The 19,988-nt window shown below is 46.8% G+C and overlaps 7 protein-coding genes across 9 annotated transcripts; 4 read left to right on the top strand and 3 right to left on the bottom strand.

The window, feature by feature from the left end:
* Positions 1–5,687: 5,687 nt before the first annotated feature.
* On the bottom strand, positions 5,688–9,191 carry LOC6601056 (mitochondrial carrier homolog 2). Its single transcript, XM_026993963.1, has 5 exons — positions 9,149–9,191; positions 7,011–7,267; positions 6,786–6,954; positions 6,222–6,719; positions 5,688–6,156 (listed from the first exon to the last, which is right to left on the bottom strand). Exons 2-5 carry the CDS (start codon positions 7,213–7,215, stop codon positions 6,084–6,086), a joined length of 945 nt encoding a protein of 314 aa, XP_026849764.1. The 5' UTR covers positions 7,216–7,267; positions 9,149–9,191; the 3' UTR covers positions 5,688–6,083.
* Positions 7,674–8,803, top strand: LOC6601055 (tRNA pseudouridine synthase-like 1). The gene is made up of 4 exons (XM_026993964.1): positions 7,674–7,720; positions 7,783–7,911; positions 7,968–8,282; positions 8,344–8,803. Exons 1-4 carry the CDS (start codon positions 7,674–7,676, stop codon positions 8,783–8,785), a joined length of 933 nt encoding a protein of 310 aa, XP_026849765.1. The 3' UTR covers positions 8,786–8,803.
* On the top strand, positions 8,791–9,535 carry LOC113566799 (dual specificity protein phosphatase 19). Its single transcript, XM_026993965.1, has one exon. The coding sequence runs from the start codon at positions 8,800–8,802 to the stop codon at positions 9,415–9,417; it is 618 nt and encodes a 205-aa protein (XP_026849766.1). The 5' UTR covers positions 8,791–8,799; the 3' UTR covers positions 9,418–9,535.
* Positions 9,340–17,220, bottom strand: LOC6601054. 3 transcript variants are annotated; one of them, XM_026993960.1, is made up of 8 exons: positions 16,977–17,220; positions 14,205–14,443; positions 14,046–14,124; positions 11,233–11,650; positions 10,842–11,167; positions 10,572–10,756; positions 9,692–10,509; positions 9,340–9,403 (listed from the first exon to the last, which is right to left on the bottom strand). In XM_026993960.1, exons 2-7 carry the CDS (start codon positions 14,362–14,364, stop codon positions 9,704–9,706), a joined length of 1,974 nt encoding a protein of 657 aa, XP_026849761.1. In that variant the 5' UTR covers positions 14,365–14,443; positions 16,977–17,220; the 3' UTR covers positions 9,340–9,403; positions 9,692–9,703. The 3 variants fall into 3 exon arrangements, with proteins under 3 accessions (XP_026849761.1, XP_026849762.1, XP_002026109.2); XM_026993961.1 differs by lacking the exon at positions 9,340–9,403 and having other exon boundaries at positions 9,561–10,506; XM_002026073.2 differs by lacking the exon at positions 9,340–9,403 and having other exon boundaries at positions 9,562–10,509.
* Positions 14,799–16,997, top strand: LOC6601053 (arrestin domain-containing protein 4). Its single transcript, XM_002026072.2, has 4 exons — positions 14,799–14,907; positions 15,574–16,124; positions 16,204–16,386; positions 16,456–16,997. Exons 2-4 carry the CDS (start codon positions 15,669–15,671, stop codon positions 16,849–16,851), a joined length of 1,035 nt encoding a protein of 344 aa, XP_002026108.1. The 5' UTR covers positions 14,799–14,907; positions 15,574–15,668; the 3' UTR covers positions 16,852–16,997.
* Positions 17,221–17,291: 71 nt separating the features above from the next.
* On the top strand, positions 17,292–18,533 carry LOC6601052 (formylglycine-generating enzyme). The gene is made up of 2 exons (XM_002026071.2): positions 17,292–17,907; positions 17,967–18,533. Exons 1-2 carry the CDS (start codon positions 17,304–17,306, stop codon positions 18,446–18,448), a joined length of 1,086 nt encoding a protein of 361 aa, XP_002026107.2. The 5' UTR covers positions 17,292–17,303; the 3' UTR covers positions 18,449–18,533.
* On the bottom strand, positions 18,485–19,508 carry LOC6601051. Its single transcript, XM_002026070.2, has 2 exons — positions 18,786–19,508; positions 18,485–18,723 (listed from the first exon to the last, which is right to left on the bottom strand). The coding sequence occupies exons 1-2, from the start codon at positions 19,487–19,489 to the stop codon at positions 18,570–18,572; spliced, it is 858 nt and encodes a 285-aa protein (XP_002026106.2). The 5' UTR covers positions 19,490–19,508; the 3' UTR covers positions 18,485–18,569.
* Positions 19,509–19,988: the final 480 nt, after the last annotated feature.

The raw sequence follows: 19,988 nt of genomic DNA, 5'->3' as shown, positions 1-19,988 counted from the left end.
AAACAAAAATATAAGTTAAAACTTGTAATACTTTAGAACTAAATCCGTTTGTAAATTGAAAACTTATTTTGAGTGCATTTCTAGCTCTTTTATCATCGTCGCCTGCTATTCCGATCACAAAAAGGTACGTCACGACCAGATCGGCCCACAAATCTTTATTTGCAGACGTACATATTTGTAAGTTTGGAGATATACAGTCATGAAAAAATAATAGAAACGGCATTTACGATATTTCTATATGTTTGGATTTTTACGGTGATGAGATGTTTTAGAGGTGATTTTTACAAGATTTTACAAGCCAAAAACTGCTGGAAATCGTGGCATCCTTTTGTGGCTGTGCTAACTCTTTCAAAAAACATCAGGCAATCTTTTGGTCTGACTGTTTTGACCTTGTTTTGAAAGGTGGGTGTTGCCGAAAAGGCAATATCCTTAATTGTCCCTAAGGATCTGGGATACTCTCTCGATCCTAAGGAGTCGTGGCACGCCCTGATCGGGCATAAAATGACGGACTTTCGACGATGGTTAAATCCATCATGATTTAATTATTTACAATGCCAAAAGATCAGACGCTATATCTCGGCCAAGTAGGCCCAGATCGGTGATCGGTCTTGCTGCGGGCCATAGCCATGATGCCGCTGCTGTGTCGTTGAGTCAATAATGTGGCGTTGGCGTCGTTTCCACTGCAGTAGGGGCCTGTGATGGATGGTGGTATGGTTGATTCAAGTCCACGGGAAACGCCGAATCAAACGCTGGACCTTTGCTTTAAGACGCGTAAGTGAAACAGGATATAACTGTGGACTTTTTTTTAAATATATCTTCCTTCATAGAGAACTTATGTACCCTACGCTTTCCTCCGCCAGACGGAACCTGTCTAAGCATTACCGAGGCGCATTCGAGGCAGACCGAGGCCTATTCCAGCCAGACAGAATCGTAACCCAGCAGAACAGAACCGCACCCTTTGCAAGATCCGAACCTAACAAGTCATCGTCATCCTTCGACCTGGCCATCGACAACTATCTCAAGGACTTTGGCTATGGCAACCAAGACAGAAACTACGTGGACTTCTAGACTCTAGATATGTATATCACGTAGTTGTTAGGTTTAAGGATTTACCCGTCCATGCATGTAGAAACTAGATAAAAATGTTTATTTATTTATGCTAAGCTAAGTTTTGATGAATAAAACTATTGAAAAATCATCCTTTTTTTATCCTGTGTCGGGGAAACTATTCCGATTAAGAAAAGGTGTGTCGCCCCGATCGGCTTACAAATAGCGGAGAAAATTAAATATTTTTGATTGGGGAAAATGTCCTTGGTCCTTGATAAGGACTCCATTAATCCAGGGAGATTTTTTCGATCACAGGAAGCCGTCGCGAGTCACGATCGGGCCGCAAATAGCCGAGAAACTTAAATTTATAAGGTAGGGGTTGTTGAAGTCCTTACCGAAGGATCAAGGAAATTTTTCTGATCACAGGAAGCCGTAGCACGTTCCGATCGGGCCACAAATAAGGAAGAAAACAAGATACACATGTCTGGAGAAAATATCCTTGATCCTTGGTCCTTGATAAGGACTGCATTAGATCAAGGATGTTATTCCTAACACAGGACGCCCTGGCATGTCCCGATCGGGCCACAAATAAAGGAAAAAACAACAACAGTTGTTGTTGTTAACAACAGAACAAAAATGTTTGTACAACAACTTTTAACTTGCAACCGCTCAAATGGCCAAAAACGTTAATTTCAAATCTGGGATACCAGGCAAACAGGAATAGCAGAAGGTCGCTGGATTTAAAAAAAAATCTTTTAAATTTCCCGCCCTTTGCCAATCCCCAAAAGTATGCAACACTTTTTCATATTTTCTTGGGCCGCTCAAATGGAGAAAAACGTTAATTTCAAATCTGGGTTTGAAAAATGGCGGGCAAACCAATTTAAAAAATCCCAGATTTGAAATTAACGCCTTTCTCCATTTGAGCGGCCAAAGAAAAATTAAAAGTGTTGCATACTTTTGGGGCTTGGCAAATGGCGGGAAATTTAAAACAAATTAAAAAAATCCAGCGACCTTCTGCTATTTCTGTTTGCCTGGTATCCCAGATTTGAAATTAACGCTCTTCTCCATTTGAGCGGCCAAAGAAAATACGAAAAAACGTAAAAACAAAATTAAAAGGAATTACAAAAAAACCAGCGACCTTCTGCTATTTCTGTTTGCCTGGTATCCCAGATTTGAAATTCTCGTTAAAAGTTGTTGTACAACAAATTTTTTTGCTGTTGTTGTTAACAACAACAACTGTTGTTGTTTTTTCCTTTATTATTGGCCCGATCGGGACATGCGACGGCTTCCTGTGTTAGGAATAACATCCTTGATCTAATGGAGTCCTTATCAAGGACCAAGGGTCAAGGACATTTCCTCCAGACGTATATATCTTTTTTCACCTTATTTGTGGCCCGATCGCTCCGTGCCATGGCCCGCCAGGGTCAGAAAATTGTCCTTGATCCTTAGGTAAGGACTATAACAACCCCAAAATATACATATTTAGTTTCCTCGGCTATTTGGGTACTGATCGGGACGTGCGATGGCTTCCTGCGATCAAATGTCTTTGATTTAATGGAATCATTATCAAGGACCAAGGATCAAGGATATTTTCTCCAGACATGTGCATCTTGTTTTCTTCCTTATTTGTGGCCCGATCGGAACGTGCTACGGCTTCCTGTGATCAGAAAAATTTCCTTGATCCTTCGGTAAGGACTTCAACAACCCCTACCTTACAAATTTAAGTTTCTCGGCTATTTGCGGCCCGATCGTGACTCGCGACGGCTTCCTGTGATCGAAAAAATCTCCCTGGATTAATGGAGTCCTTATCAAGGACCAAGGACATTTTCCCCAATCAAAAATATTTAATTTTCTCCGCTTTTTGTAAGCCGATCGGGGCGTCACACGCCTCTTCTTAATCGGAATAGCTTCCGTAGCGATACAAGGATAAAACAAGGATGATTTTTCAATAGTTTTATTCATCAAAACTTAGCTTAGCATAAATAAATAAATATTTTAATCTAGTTTCTAAATGCATGGACGCGTATATCCTTAAACCTAACAACTACGTGATATATGTACATATCTAGAGTCTAGAAGTCCACGTAGTTTCTGTCTTGGTTGCCATAGCCAAAGTCCTTGATATAGTTGTCGATGGCCAGGTCGAAGGATGACGATGACTTGAAGGTCCGCAATGGGTGCGCATCTGTCCTGCTCGGATACGATTCTGTCTGGCTGGAATAGGCCTCGGTCTGCCTCGAATGCGCTTCGGTAATGCTTAGACAGGACTCCGTCGGGCGGGGGAAATCGGAAAATATATTTTAAAATATGTCCACAGTTATATCCTCTTTCACTTACGCGTCTCGAAGCTGAAGCCCAGAGTTTGATTAGACGGCGTATGAATGGCCGTCATGGCTGGCTCATGATGACGAGGCGTTAGCCGAATGCTAGAGTCGAAGATCCTGAGATCCAATCCAGAAAGTTCGCTTGTTCCTGTATGGTAAGTGGCAGGACCAATAGCATTCTAAGAATAAGGTAAAGTTATATTGTCAGTGAAAGTATATTACTAACTTTTATTTATTATACAGTACTAACCAGGACCAAAAATATGCTAGGACTCTCCCAAACACAACAAGACATGCCACGCCCTGATCAGCTGCCGTTTAGCAGAGATAGCGTGCAGAAAAAACCAGTATTTGAATGATGTGCAAATCAAATCTTCAGACGGCTATATCTCAGACAAATAGGGCCAGATGGGTGCAGGACCAACTCTCCAAGGACCGCGAGGATCCAGACTGTCGAACGGCATCAAAATCTCGACTTCGAAATCGAGGCCGATTTTTGCCAAATTTAATGATGTAACCATCATGATTTTTTGCGAAAATCGTGAAAAAAGGGATGTTCCTTTTTCTGATGGCAGTCGATTGGCAGGACTCTTCCGATCACGGACAAACATGCCGCGCCCCAATCGGCCCATAAATAGTCGAGATATAGCGTTCAGAAGAAACCAGTATTTTAGAGATACGCAAATCCAAATCTTCAGACGGCTTTATCTCAGACAAATAGGGCCAGATGGGTGCAGGACCAACTCTCCAAGGACCGCGAGGATCCAGACTGTCGAACGGCATCAAAATCTCGACTTCGAAATCGAGGCCGATTTTTGCCAAATTTAATGATGTAACCATCATGATTTTTTGCGAAAATCGTGAAAAAAGGGATGTTCCTTTTTCTGATGGCAGTCGATTGGCAGGACTCTTCCGATCACGGACAAACATGCCGCGCCCCAATCGGCCCATAAATAGTCGAGATATAGCGTTCAGAAGAAACCAGTATTTTAGAGATACGCAAATCCAAATCTTCAGACGGCTTTATCTCAGACAAATAGGGCCAGATGGGTGCAGGACCAACTCTCCAAGGACCGCGAGGATCCAGACTGTCGAACGGCATCAAAATCTCGACTTCGAAATCGAGGCCGATTTTTGCCAAATTTAATGATGTAACCATCATGATTTTTTGCGAAAATCGTGAAAAAAGGGATGTTCCTTTTTCTGATGGCAGTCGATTGGCAGGACTCTTCCGATCACGGACAAACATGCCGCGCCCCAATCGGCCCATAAATAGTCGAGATATAGCGTCCAGAAGAAACCAGTATTTTAAGGATATGCAAATCCAAATCTTCAGACGGCTAAATCTCAGACAAATAGGGCCGGATGGGTGCAGGACCAACTCTCCAAGGACCGCGAGGATCCAGACTGTCGAACGGCATCAAAATCTCGACTTCGAAATCGAGGCCGATTTTTGCCAAATTTAATGATGTAACCATCATGATTTTTTGCAAAAATCGTGATAAGCTGGATGTCCTTTTTTCTGATGCCATTCGGTTGGCAGGACTCTTCTGATCACGAAAAGACATGCCGCGCCCCGATCGGCCCACAAAGAGTCGAGATATAGCGTCCAGAAGAAACCAGTATTTTAGAGATACGCAAATCCAAATCTTCAGACGGCTTTATCTCAGACAAATAGGGCCAGATGGGTGCAGGACCAACTCTCCAAGGACCGCGAGGATCCAGACTGTCGAACGGCATCAAAATCTCGACTTCGAAATCGAGGCCGATTTTTGCCAAATTTAATGATGTAACCATCATGATTTTTTGCGAAAATCGTGAAAAAAGGGATGTTCCTTTTTCTGATGGCAGTCGATTGGCAGGACTCTTCCGATCACGGACAAACATGCCGCGCCCCAATCGGCCCATAAATAGTCGAGATATAGCGTCCAGAAGAAACCAGTATTTTAAGGATACGCAAATCCAAATTTTCAGCATGTCGATTGGCATCAAAATCTCGACTGCGAGAATGGGCCCGATTTTTTGAAAATTTAATGATGTAACTATATCTATGGTGCCTCCCGAAGATTTGGATTTGCACATCATTCAAATAGTGGTTTTTCCCGCGCACTACATATCTTCTATACGGCAGCCGATCGGGGTGCGGCATGTCTTTTCATGATCGGGAAAGCCCTGGCAATCGATGAACATTTTACATTTACATTTCTAGCTTCGTACAATTTAAAACATTAATTTTTTTTAGTGGTTGATGACCTTTGAGGAAACCTTATTTTGTAAATAAACAAATGAAAAATGTAGAAAAATTAATCTGTGAAATGTTTGGCTATTTTTCCGCTCTTTGGGTATATTTATTTGAAACACTGTCGCAATAAAACAGTAACAAGGGTAATGCGCAGTCTGTAGGATTTGGGAAAACTGTTTCGCTTTAGAGAATTTGGAGATATTGGGATGCGGATAAATAAATTGATACAATGCGAGGATAGATAGAACGTAAGGCTAAGCGACCCCGATGGGAATGCACACACTTCAACATATGTAGATGTATAATTGGATTTGTCGCAGTAAATGAAATGCGGTTGTCTTCGGTTGGACCTCAACGTCTTCGTGGTACTATTAAAATGCAAAGGCAAACAACGCTAGGCGTGTTTGGCAGTTGATGGGGGGACTTCAGAGCCTGTTCTCGTCGTATAATCATTACGTTTGCTATGGTGTTTATTGATAACGAGCTATTGTGGGCAAAGGCACAAAGCCAGTCGAAATGCTGGGAGAACGTTTAATTTGAGAGCTAAAAAAAAGGGTTGTGTTGGGGCCATTAGTAATAAAGCTGTTGTCAATTCGATTTAAACTTACCGCCAAAGGAGCGAGCCGCCCCGCTTAAGCTCTTTACGGGCCTGCAGATCGTTCCAGCAGTCTACCCAATTAGCGTAGGCGGGCATGATGGGCGGTTGCCCGGCCATCAGACGCGACCCACTCACAGCCGAGCAAGTGGAAACCACTAGCAAAGGATACAGCAGACTTGAATAGCCAAATTGTATCATGGCAGCGTTGTACTGCCTGGTCAGCTTGTCCTTGATCAAATATTTGTTCAAAATATAGATCGTGGAGCTACTGAGAACCAGACAGGCAACATCGGCCAAGAGCTTGGGCACCAGACCAGCAAAGAAGCCACCAATTCCCTCAGTCTTCCAGATCTCCGCAATCGAACCGGCTATGGAACGATACAGAGTCTCGCGGCCAATAAACTGGGCCATCATCCGCACCGAGATCACGTGGAAAGGATGCGACGCGACGATTCCACTCACAGTCACCACAATATCACGCTTCAGATGTAGCTTGAATTGAGCATACCTGAAACAAACAAATGAGACAACTAATCAGATGGGAGCTGAAGAATATTTGTAAATTAACACTTACTCGTCTTCCTCCGACATATCTGTGTCATCCTTGGATTCCTCCAAAGAGTTCAGTCCCAGTTTTTCGACCACCCGCTCGCTCACCACCATCGCCACAACGGATCCAACCAGCTTAGGTGCCAGGCCACGATAGCAGCCATAGAATCCATCAATTCTCTTGATGTGACCGGCTGCAAAGGTAAGAACGATATCAATCCTGACCGGCAAGCGAGAACTTTGTACCCACTGTATTGAAAAATGTTCGGCAGCTTCAGGATTGGTTTGCCAGTCCACGACGTGCTGGGAATGGCAGCAATCGGCTCATATCCCAGCTGAATCAGCGTCTTGGAGTACTCAAACGGATGCAAGGCAGCACTAACTCCCAGGCGCATGCCAAATTTAATCCAACTATTCACCTCCGTATTCTCAGTTCGTGAAAGAGCTCCGTCCATTATGTTTTTGATTAGTTCTGCTTCTGCTTTTTGACGAGGGAACACTTCTGCGCTGAATTTGGTACAAATAGCGAAAAAAAAGAAACGGAGCAATTTTCTAATAAACCGGCTCTGCCAATGCACAATTTTTGATTTGGTTTTTTTGATTACAAAACTTTTTTATGAGAGAACCTGCCTCGCTTGCTTGACACAATATCGATATATGCAGTATCGATAGAAAGATACAAGCTCTGGGAGATTGTCACAAGGATATAATATTTAGTCTTGTTTAGTTAAATTTTGCTCTGACGTAAAACTATTGAATAACTTTTTTAATGACTGTAAAATGTAAGTGAACTGTTGCACAATTTGTGGCGAATTGTATTTACCTCTTATCGATAGAGTATCGATACCTCGCGAACAGCTGTTTGCGACCATCTCTTTCTGTATGTGGGTGTTATGTGGGTGGTGGTAGGAAAATGCACAGATATTTACTCAACATTTCATACATAGGCACAACTTTTCGGTGAGCAATTTGTTAACTAGATCCCAAATATAGCTATGAACGGCAACTATTCATTCATGCAGTGGTATACAGAAGACCATAAACAAGTTGGAGCCACAGAGTCTGGACACCAATTCAGTTCAAGGCTGCTTGGAGCTGGCACTAAGAGTTTTTCATCCCACCAACGAGATACAAACGGTGCTGTCCAGTCGGTAAGTGCCTCAAGGCCAAATGGCTATTCTGATCTGCTAATCAAATTCATTCCCAGCACAGACGCGGGTGTTCATGCCCTGCACTCGACGGTGCACGTGGACTTGGCGCGCCGTGATGGCCAACCATATGATACCACAACGCTGACGGGAGTTCTCAACAGGACTCTGGACAAGCAGCGCCTTCCCATCCGCGTGCTCAGCAGCCAGGTGGTGCCAGATACCTTCCATTGTCGCTACCACGCCATAGGGAGAACCTACTTGTATCGCTTTGCCGTCGCGCGTAAACCCCTGTTCGACGACGGGAAGCTTCGGAACAAAGGATTCGAGGCATTTGTTCCCGTGGAGGAAATTGATCGCTGCTATTTTTTACTGTATAGTGTTCTGCCTGCACAGTTTGCCTGCCGTTCGCTGACCATTCCTTTTTCCCCACAGGGCCCCGACCTTCGACATTGAACGCATCCGCAACGCGGCTCGCATGTTCATCGGCGTGCACGACTTTCGCACATTCATGAGCGTCAGCCGGCAGAAGAGCCTCAGCCGTGACCATCCCATGTTCACCCTGCGCAAAATCGACGAGATCAATATACGACCTGGCCGAACGCTTGCCCTGCCATCGAACGCCACTCTGGCTGCGGAAACATACGACTATTGGGACATAGAGATCAAGGCCAAATCGTTTCTCTACAAGCAAGTGAGACGTATTGTAGGGTCGCTGCTTTCCCTAGGCAGCGACCGCATTGACGAGAAGTGCATCTACCAGATGCTGACCATACCTTCCAAGCACTCGTGGGATTCCCGAGTAGTTCCAGCGCCAGCCTGCGGACTTTACCTGTGCCGTGTGCACTACAGAGATACACTTAGTACGGACAACTAAGCTAAGACCTAGTCATGATACTGCTGTATGAGCTGCAGAAGCGGCTGGCCAATCTAAGGCCCACAACCACCGTCGTCACCACACCCACCGGCGCCCGTTTTGTTGAACGGCGTAGGTCCTCTGGAAGCGAGGACGGAGCAACCACGACCCCCCAACAGCTGGAGGCACGACAGTATGGCTTTGTCGTGGACACAAAACCAGACGCCGTGCCCGCGTGCATTCTCAGTGAATTCCTCTATCTGGGCTCCCAAGATGCCGTCAGTACGGAAAACATATTGAAGTTCAAGCTGACGCATATACTCAGCGTTGGCATAGAAACCCCCAGTATCGAGCTACCAACGTCAGTCACGTGCAAGTACTTACCCTGTCTGGATCTGCCCGAAACGGATCTGCTGCGGTATGTGCTGCCCGTCTCCATAGACTTCATCGAGGAGGCTCGCCAGGCCCGCGGCTGCATTCTAGTCCACTGCAACGCGGGCGTCTCGCGGTCTGCCTCTGTTGTCATTGGCTACTTGATGCAGCGGCGGGACATGTGCTACGAGGATGCCTACAACCTGGTCAAGTCCTGGCGGCCCTGCATCCAACCCAATGCGGGCTTCATGCAGCAGTTGAAGAAGTCTAGTAAAACATAAATATAAATAGGTTAAGTCGGTGTCCGCCTACCTGCATTTTGGCTTTATTTTTGTGCTTAGTGCCCATGCCCCACGAAAACAATTCATCCATGCACATACACAACACGGACACAGAACAATTGTGTTTAAACATTAACAAAACATCAAATCTCTATTTGGTTAGTTGACAACAATTTGGTACGGATGTTCAAAATACGTTACACGAGATTCTTAAATGGATTGCACCCCCGATTCTCCACCCTTCACTTCTCTCCACCCCCCTCCAGTCGCTCACCTCAATCTCAATCTAGACGAGGGTGCCCAAGTGCTGTAGATCTAGCGCTGATCTCAGTGGATTTGCATAGATCTTATCCGGTGCGACTGCTCCTATGGGTCCAATCTCTCCTCCACTGTAGGCATCCACTGCTGCTGGTGAGGTAGGGGTGAGGGTGTGTCCCATTCTGCTCGTGGTAAACATCTGCTTCGCTAAGCCCTTGTCGGCCACATATCGAACATTCAAGTTCTTTTCGGCCAATTCCTGGGGGGACAGGCAGCGATTGTGGTTGCGGTTTGTGTTTCTGTGATTTCCCCCTGCTTCTAATACTGGAGGCAACTTAACGGACATACGGAGATCATCTACGTCACGCATTGAAGATTGGATTAATTTCGCCACTTTGGCTGCCTCGGTGACCTCTTCGTTGGTGTCGACGGCTTCAGTGGCTGTAGCTGGGGCTGTGGGTTCTTTATGAGTATCATTGCCGGCAACGGCTACTGTTGTCTCGAATTCGCGACCCAAACATTCGAGCACTCCCAGCTTGGCTTTTAGCTGCTCGTTGGCCGTGAATAATTTCCGTTCCACTCGGTGGATATCCGCTACCTGTGTCGACAGCTCTGTATCGAGTCGATCGATTTGCAGCATCACCTCACTCTTTGTCTGATACGCCCGCTTCACCTGATGCCTACGCACCTTGGCGTGCAGACTCAGGAGCAGCTCCTCCTCCCGCTGGAGCTGTTTGTTCACGGCATGAATTTTTTCGAGCCAGTACACTCGGATCTCGTCGTTGACCTCGGCATCGTTTGGCGTCCAAGCAGTGTCCGCTCTATAATCATCTTCTGTGAATAGAATGCCATTAAATAGCAGTTTTGATAGCTGATATTTACAGAACGCCTGTTACCTGTACATAATGGAACATCCTCTGCGTCTGGTTCATCCGCATCGACTTCTTCTATAGTAGGGCTATTGTCCTGCGGCTCGTCCAAGTCCTTCAAGTACGTCTCGAGCAGGTAGTTCTTACCCAACTCCCGTTCACGCACTCGATGCTTCTCCTCTTCGATTTTCAAAATTTGTCGATCTTTTTCGCTTCGGGAGGCGGATTCGGAGGAGGATATAAAATATAAGATGGACATTTCCAAAGGCACTTCCTTATAACTTGCGCATAACTTACTGCAACATGGACATCTGCTGGAGTATAGTTTCGTCCTGGGCCAGAATGATGGTCAGCAGACTCTCGTTCGGAGTCATGTGGTAGTTCCTCTGCTGCAATTTCCGGCTTCTCTTTGGTTGCTTGGGGTTGTTGGCTCTGCCCTCTCCCCCCCAGTGATCTGGTGCCATCGGCAGCTTGGGAGAGGGCAGCACCTTGTGCTTTCCCCTTCTTCGAAAGCGCATGCTACGAGAACTGTCCACGGGACTGCCCATTCCACTGTCCTTGTCCGTTGTCGGGGTGTGTTTGCTCGCCGATGAAGTGGCTAAATGGCGTAGCTGGAGCTGACACTAGGGGGAAATATCGAGAGGGTGAACAAAGTCGAATTTAAGTCGCTTGGTCTGCCTCCGCTTACTTCCTCCTTTGGCGAGGCATGACGGTTGCTGATAACATCAAAGAGTCTGGCACTGCCATCCAGGTACTCCTCGTAGTGCCGCTGCTTCTGCACAATCGCGTACTCCTGCATCGCTGGCGGGGGATGTTTGATGTTCGCCGTTGGCTTTAGGGGATCTGCATTTGGCGGTCCTGCTTCCTGCGGATCGTCTTGGTAGCTGAGCAATGCGCAGATTAGATCCGCGCAGGTTGTGCTCCCATCCACGCCCGATATCCAGTGCTCCTCGCCATCAATCCAAATCGACAGATTGTCCGCCATCGACGAGACCGATTCTATATCCTCCCCCGCAGCGTCGTCCTCTAGAGCGGGCATCGTCTTCTGGTAGTCGAACCGTGCAACCGTTGCCTGATCAGTGGTCTGCATTGTGTCTGCTGGCATTCTGTGGAAATGGCACACAACAGAGAAGTGGGTTAGTTGCTATCATCCCATCCCGTCCCGTCCGGTCCGGCGTATAACAATATACATATGCAAATAACTTATTGTATAAGACGGGGCGAGCATTTAACGGTTTTGCACAAAGCGACGAAAACATTTGTTACATATAATTTATGCAGCAACTCTTTTGAGATACCCTTCCCCTTTGACCACAGCACAGTTCCACAGCTCCACTTCCCACTCCCCACTCTCCCCCGATCACCACTCCGACTGAGAATGGGCTAACAGTTATTCTCTTCTCTTCACTGCTCTTCTCCACTCGAACAAAAATAGTCTCCGTTCCAGCCGCCAGAGCTGGACGCTCGCTCTCTTTGGCTGTTAACAACGTGTCAAGATCTCTAATTAGGCAATTATGCAAATCTCTCGACAATCCGCAGTGTCGCCGCTCATAACATGTGTACATTTCTGCTGACAAGATCGCTAACAAACTAGAACAAGCCACTGCGCGCGCGGTTCTCGCGGAGTCTCTTCTCTCCGTTACATGTGCCACCATGCACCGTGTAAGTGCCACACCACACCACACCACACACCGATGATGACTCATGTAGATGGAGATGGAGACGGAGTACCAGTAAGAGTACGATTACACGAGCGTGCAACACAGTTTTTGTGCTGTGTTGTGTTGTGTTACAGTTTCAACTTTCTCGCGTTACACCTGTCTCTCGACGGTCGACGCTCGACGGTCGACGGCGGAATTCCCTCAGCGGGAATATGGCTTACCAGCGTGCTCAACGTCATCGCTACAACTGAGGCACGACGCGGACGAGCGCCGAGCTTAAAAAGAAACTCCATCCAGCAAGTAAGAGCGGACCAGAGACCTGTCCAAACGAAGTGGCGCTCGGTTGGCAAAAGAAGCCAAGAGCAGCGCTAACAGTGGCCAAAACATACACAAACACACACCACACAGTGGCCTGTGTGGCAAGCAAGACACCATGTTAACTCCGGGACTGCCGCTCTGTGGCTGTGGCTGTGGCTGCGTCTGCTCTTACTGTGGCTCCGACTAACAGTGGAGTGTGCGATGCGAGTGGCTTGTATGAAGAAACACTTTTTGTTTTTCTCTTTGAATTTTACGGTATCGTGGGTAAGTTTTATAACTTGTCCCGGCCACTCCCCTTGTACGAGAGCAGTTGATGCTATGCAGAGATATTCTTGGCCGCCAGCCAGTCCAAGCTGAGCCGAGCCGAACCGAACCTGTGCCTAGGCCTGGGCTTGGGCCTGGCTTTGCTTTGCTTTCGCTACTCTATTATGAAAGACAGAGTTTTACTATAATTACGAGTGTACGCGTATACTCAACCCAATTGAAGAGTGTGGCTGTAACAAAGCGATAAACGAAGCCGAGACTCAGATTCAGATTCAGATCCAGAGACCTGGGTGCCTGGGTGCCTCTGGAGCAGCAAAACACTACTGAACCTCCACTGTAACTCCACCGGACTTAATTGCTGGCTACCCAAAACCCCGGCAGCCCAGCAGCTAGTCGATTATCATTTCAGTCCAAACAAGTATAGACGTCTCTGTCTCTGTCTCTGTCTTTACTTCACTCCATAGCACTCCACACCACACCACACCACTCCACTCTAGTCAGAAGTAAACTAATTTCCGAATACTCTGTACAGTTTAGACCGCAGACTGGGAAATCTTTCGTTTTCGTTTTCGTATTCGTCTTCGTCTACGTATCTCCGGCCATCTTTCGTGGTTATTGTTGGGGTCATTAAGTCCACAATTCTCAGCCAATTTAGACTACAAAAACCTCTTAATGGAAAGCTCTTTCTACAACTCTCTAATCTGTCCAAATATGTATACAGTAGTTTGGGCAGGTTTCCACCGAAGTTGAGCGGACAACGCTACTGATACATGATCAAATCAAAGGATCTATGGTGCCTATAATGTATACTCGTAAGTGTATAATGCCGCACTGGCTGCTAGCCCATTTGTCGATTCAATTTCTGTAGCCAGTGCGATTTGTGTTTTCTTTTGATAGTTGGCTTGGCTTTGGCTTGGCTTTTGGCCTTTCATTTTCATGAGTTACGTTACAGTTGAGGTTCTTCGATTTGGATACCTAAAAACAACACTAAACCGGTATGAATTGCATGCATAATGCATAAATGTGTGCCACTTAATGCATTTATGTGCATTGCATACACCATACACCATACACCATACACATGTACATATACATGTACTGTACTGCACTGTACGCGAGTATGTACAGCCTGCACAGGCTTGGTGTCTCCTCGTGTCTGTCTTGCGCAGCCTATAAGTCAAGCATTTTGTAGGTGCGACCAAATCCAAATCCAAATCCAAGTCCAAAACCCATTTAGCTGCTAAATAAGGCTACGTACTTGTCAGAGTGCGACGACGCAACACCTGCCTGGCCTGGCCTGGCCTGGCCTGCCGTTTGGCTCCATGAGTGCGAAGTGTCTACGAGTATTACCAAATTTGATTAGCGAATTGCTCTTGTAATCGAGCGGATCAATTCAATATGAATTTGAATAACTCACCCAAAATCAGTGCGCTGTGCCGTAAGTCGCCAGTGTCGTCGGCTGAGGCATTCCATTTGTGAAAACTGGCTTGGATCAATTGCAAACAAAGCTGGAAGCGGCGGCGGCGGCGGCGGCAGCATGTGAAATGTTCTAAGGGTTCCCCCGTATCGAGTTCCATTCCATCCTCTGGGGGTCGTCATTGTTTCGGTCAGGCACAGGTGAACATGCAGACGGTTGGTCTGGCTGGGGCAGGCAACCTGCCACACAAAGAAAGGCGTAACATTAATCGTATCCTATCCTTTATATCCGCCTATATGTATATATATAATGTTGTTATGGGAACCAGTAACAATAATAAAATCAAAAGCTGCGAGGCTACTCAGTGGCATATTACGACATCTGGCATCTGGCCTGAAGCTCCATCTCCCATCTCCCAGCTCCAGCTGAATCTCTCGTTGCCAGCAGTTGCTCACAAAAACGCGCTCAAAACAAGTTGTTTGGCTTTTTCAGCCATAGCTATAGCCACAGCCACAGGCGAGGTCTGGTGCATGAACCGATGACGACTGCTTCAGTCGCTAAACAAACGTCAGCGTGCGCGGTTTAGATCTAGCCAAGTGACCGCGCGCTCAATTGAACTTCGGGACTGAACGGATCGTTTCTGATCGGATTGGATCGATTCCCCGGTCTGGCAAACAAAAAATACCTTTGTGTGTGTGTAAAAGTACGTATATACGCTCATAAAGCGAGCAATAATCATTATTTTTTTGGGTGCACCCACAACGCTTTAAGAGGCAGCAATCGGATGTAGATTGGCCGACAACAAAGAGCTTTGGCTGCGGCTGTGGCTTGGCTTCCCATGAGCAAATTACGTCAATTTCCTCTCGATTTCCCAATTGACAATTTACGAGTATTGTCGCCAAGCAATGCACCAAAGTGGCTCAAATCCCCGGTTATGGCTGTTATGGCTGTTGCAGCTTACGGTTTTGGCCAAGATGTACATACTTGACTTTGGCCCCAGAGCTGGGTCCGTGACACGATCCGCATCACGAGATGCTCCATGGACTGACCTTGCTTCTGGGATACCATGAAGTCAATGCGTTGGATGGTCGCACACGCAGCCATCTCTAGGGGCTACACCAAACTGGTTTTGGTCTCCTTCCTCTACCCCGCCTAGATGCTACGCTACCCACATAAATATCCGAGAAAACATACCTACATAATACTCGTACTCGTAGCCAGAGACGTAGCCAAGTATGACAGATAAGTTGTCATTAAAAAAGCCAAAGCGAACTGAACGCATGCGCGACGTTGCCAAATAATTGCAAACGCGAAACATGAAACACGAAATGGAATTTCCTTTACATTGAATTTCGTTGAATATTTCCAGGGACAAACGGACCGCACAACTGGGAGCAACGGGGTGCAACAGGGGAATGAAAGCAGACACGAGCGCAGTGCAACACACCCACATCCGCAGCGAAGATGCCGCGCAAACTACTTAAATTCCTGATCATCTTCGACAACACTTCTCTGCTGTACTTTCCCGGCCAGTTCTTGTCCGGACGTGTGCTCATCGAGCTGCAGGATGAGACGCCGGCGCTGGGACTGCACTTCCATGTGGTGGGGGAGGGCGTGGTGCGCAACGGCCGACGCCAGGAGCGGACGTATGACAAGGAGAACTACATTGACTTCCGCATGCGACTGCTCGGCGATGTGGACCAGGGAGGTCCGGCCATACTCTCGCCGGGAATACACAGCTTCCCTTTCAAGCTAGGCCTGCCATTAGGCCTGCCATCGACGTTCCTGGGCCGCTACGGCTGGATTCAGTTCTACTGTAAGGCGGCGCTGCGCGAAAACAACGGCATCATACACAAGAACCACCAGGTGTTTATAGTGATGAACCCCATCGACCTGAACCTGGAGAAACCGATTTTGGCAGTGAGTAGCTCTTGCTATATTCAGAGATTATAATACTCACGCAGCTCCTTGGCATCCGTATACGTATCCTTCCGCACAGCAACCGTTCACCTGCGAGGTGGAGCATAAGCTCGGCGTCGTCTGCGTGGGCGGAGGTCAGATCAAGTGCCGAGTGTCCCTGGATCGCGGTGGCTACGTGCCCGGAGAGAACATTCTGGTCACAGCGTTCATCTCGAACTACAGCAATGTGTCCATTAAGCGCACCAAGGCGTCCCTCACAGAGGTAAGATCCACAGTTTGGCGCTGCAGTGCTCAGCAGGCATTGATTCCTCGGACAATCCTTTCCTTTCAGACAATCGAGTACTTGGCGCGCGGCAAGGTGCTGCAGACGGAGAAGCGGGAGCTAGCCGTCCTGGTGCGCGGAAAGATACGTCCGGGTGGGAAGGATGAGTGGCACAACGAGAGCTTGTATGTACCGCCGCTGCCGCCGACCAATTTGCACGGTTGTCACTTGATCAAAATATCCTACGATGTGTTCTTTGTGATCGAGCCCAAGTCGATGGAGAAGGAAATCAAGCTGCAGCTGCCCATTGTACTGGCGACCTATCCATTCCGGAACAACTCCGGCGATGCAGCCAATGCCAACACGTGGCCAGAATCGGTGCTAAAGCCGGACACGCATACGCATTACCCCTCAACGTTGCCCATATTTCGACCATGGATGCACGAGAAACCGAGTGAAGCATAGCAGCACACACAAACACACACACACATTCATAGTTCTTGTTAACAACAAATTGCGCCATAAACTAATTTAAACCTACAATTTAACTTGTGTGTACTGTTTCCAATGTGTTGAGACTTACGACTTACCTTTTTTTTTTTGCTATTTAGTTACTTTCAACCGTGTTTATATAATACGACTTATCTGTTTCTTGTAATTAAATAATCTAAAAATCATCAACTAATTTCGACGTGCTGCCGCAGCGGATTTCTCTGTGGCAATTGTTCATTTACAACACACGACCATGTGCCAACATTGTCTTTATTTACCGCCAGCCTTTGCGATCGTTCACATACTTATTTTATGTAATTACACAACGATTAAACACTTAACTAGAAAAAAAAAAATTGAATTGATTTCATCTATGGCCAATTCCGTTATTCGCTTAAAGTTAGATACTTAGATACCAGGGATAGATGCTTTTCTTAATCGATAGTTCACAAATATCGACTACGTATCGATATAGTCGAAATGAAAAAAAAATGACAACATTAACATTACATGGTAATTGGATAATTTTGATAATTTTCGTTTATGGGACGAATGGCGATTGCGGCTGCAACAAGCTGGAGAGGGATGCGGCTGTCGTGGAGGAGTCGGATCAAGTGTGCCAACGACAGGCTCGAAATACGAACAAGCACTATCGCGACTACTATGCTGACGTTGAGGTGGAGCCCGAGATCGAGGGCATGTCCCTGATCCCCGGTGGCAGCGTACACATTGGCACCGACATCCCGCACTTCCAAGCAGATCGGGAGTCGCCAGAGCGGTTGGTGAAACTGAAAGACTTTTACTTGGACAAGCACGAGGTGTCCAACGCGAAGTTTGAAGAGTTTGTGTCGGCCACCAAATACACGACAGAAGCGGAACGGTTTGGCGACAGTTTTCTCTTCAAAACCCTGCTCAGTGCGGCAGAGCAGAAGCGACTCGAAGACTACCGCGTGGCCAGTGCACCCTGGTGGTACAAGGTCAGTGGAGTGGGCTGGCGAAATCCCAACGGCGTCGACAGCAGCCTAAACGGTGATGTCTTTAAATATTGCCTTTGAGCCATCTTGACATCTGTTTCCATTTGTGCATAGGTCTCGAACAGCATCCCGTGGTGCATGTGTCCTGGCGCGATGCTGTTGCCTACTGTACCTGGGCCGGAAAGCGTTTGCCCAGCGAAGCAGAGTGGGAGGCGGCCTGCCGAGGGGGCAAGCAACGCAAACTCTTCCCGTGGGGCAATAAGCTGATGCCCAAGGATCAGCACTGGCTGAACATTTGGCAGGGCGACTTTCCCGATGGCAACACGGCCGACGATGGATACGAGGGCACCTGCCCCGTGGACAGATACCGCCAGAATGTGTACGACCTCTACAACATGGTGGGCAATGTCTGGGAATGGACTGCGGATTTGTGGGACACGAGCGACGTTAGCGAGAGTCCGAATCGCGTCAAGAAGGGCGGCTCCTACTTGTGCCACAAGTCGTACTGCTTCCGCTACCGCTGTGCGGCTCGTTCGCAAAACACCGAAGACAGCTCAGCCGGAAATCTGGGTTTTCGATGTGCCAAGGATGCGTGAGGCGGCATTGGAACACAGCATACATCGTTCTTTGGATCTTTTGTACAGTTTTAAAATATACTTACTTTTGTGGTCTTGTCTTAAACTATCTTACGTATTAAGGATAAGCCATCGTGTCTTTTTATGTTTCAGGATTGCGTGGGGGACTGTACACGCGTGTCATCCGGCGCTGCTTTCTCATGCGTCGATTGCGCAATCTCTGCGCGGCCAGCTTTCGCTCGTTTGGTCTTAACGGTTGCTTTGGCATGTAGGGCAGGGGAACGCCAATTTCCCGTCTAAAAATCGAAGAGATTGGTTAGCTTTTTAATTTAAAAGGCAGTCACTTCTATCGACTTACGCTTCACGGCAGATGCGGCAAGTGCCGTTTTTAGGGCCGCTGTGAATGTCCCAGCGACTGTCCAGCACCTGGTAGTTGCACCATCCTTTGATATGATTGTAGATGAAGAATTTCTTTTCTTTCCTTTGTGGATCTTGCGCGCACTTTTGGGCATGTTTTATCCACCCAGCATTTGACGTCCGTACTTTGTTGCACCGTATGCAGTGGATCCACTGCTTTATCTGCTGGACGGAATACCAACTTGGCTCTTGTAAGGGTTTTTGTTGGGGTTTTATATCCCACTCGCTATCGGAGGGCACTTCCGCCTCGTCGTCAAGAACAATCGTTTGCTCTTGCTCCGATGCAAAGCTTCCAGTATTGTATTCAGCATCTAAGGTCGACGATGGCACCCCCTCCGCAAAGGATAGTGGCATCAGGTGCTCTGGAGGATGACCTCGTGCGGCGGGAATGTTGTTTATTTCGGTTGGAAACGGCGGCCAGGGCTCGGTACAGATAAAAACATGAAAGTTTCCCGAGACACAGCCTGTATGCGTCATGTTCAGGTCTATATCCCGCCAAGCATTGCAATATATGCACTTCTGCGGTGGCGGCTTTAGACAGCAGAAGCAATGATATTCTCTTCCGGTGCCGCCAATGCAATATGGCAAACTATGCGGGAGTGCTCCACATCTGCAGCACACAACTTCCGGCATAATGTCGGACATATACAAAACGTAAATAAATATACGATCTACTTTCTGAGTTTTTCCACTTTCAACGATAGTAAACGATAGAAAACATGCTACCATCGATGCATCGATATTCTTTCACTTCTAACCGGCTTATAAAACTACCGTTCAGTGTGACTGACGCTTATAAATATACCAAAATATACTGACGACTTATTTTTATTCAAGATTCATCATATTTCTCGTGTTTGATATTCTCTTGAATATTACAAGCTAGCTAGCATCTTCAGCTCTAAACTCATAGTTTTATCCGTTTGAAAAATTAATTTCCTATAAGAATGGTTAATTTTAAGTTCTCATCTTTATTGGATTGTTCATAAATAAGGTTTAAGCTAAAGCGGTCAACCACAATTTACACTGAATTAATGTCTTTACATAATAACTACACACAAACTACACATTTGCTACATATCAACTACATTTAATTACCAAAATCGACACTTGAAGTGGAAATGGCATGTTTGTTGACAAGTTT

This window comes from Drosophila persimilis, unplaced genomic scaffold, assembly GCF_003286085.1.
Source record: "Drosophila persimilis strain 14011-0111.01,24,50 unplaced genomic scaffold, DperRS2 tig00000977-arrow-arrow-pilon, whole genome shotgun sequence".
NCBI lineage: Eukaryota > Metazoa > Arthropoda > Insecta > Diptera > Drosophilidae > Drosophila > Drosophila persimilis.
The sequence above is the reverse complement of the archived record's forward strand: the minus strand, read 5'-3'. Positions and strand labels throughout refer to the sequence as shown.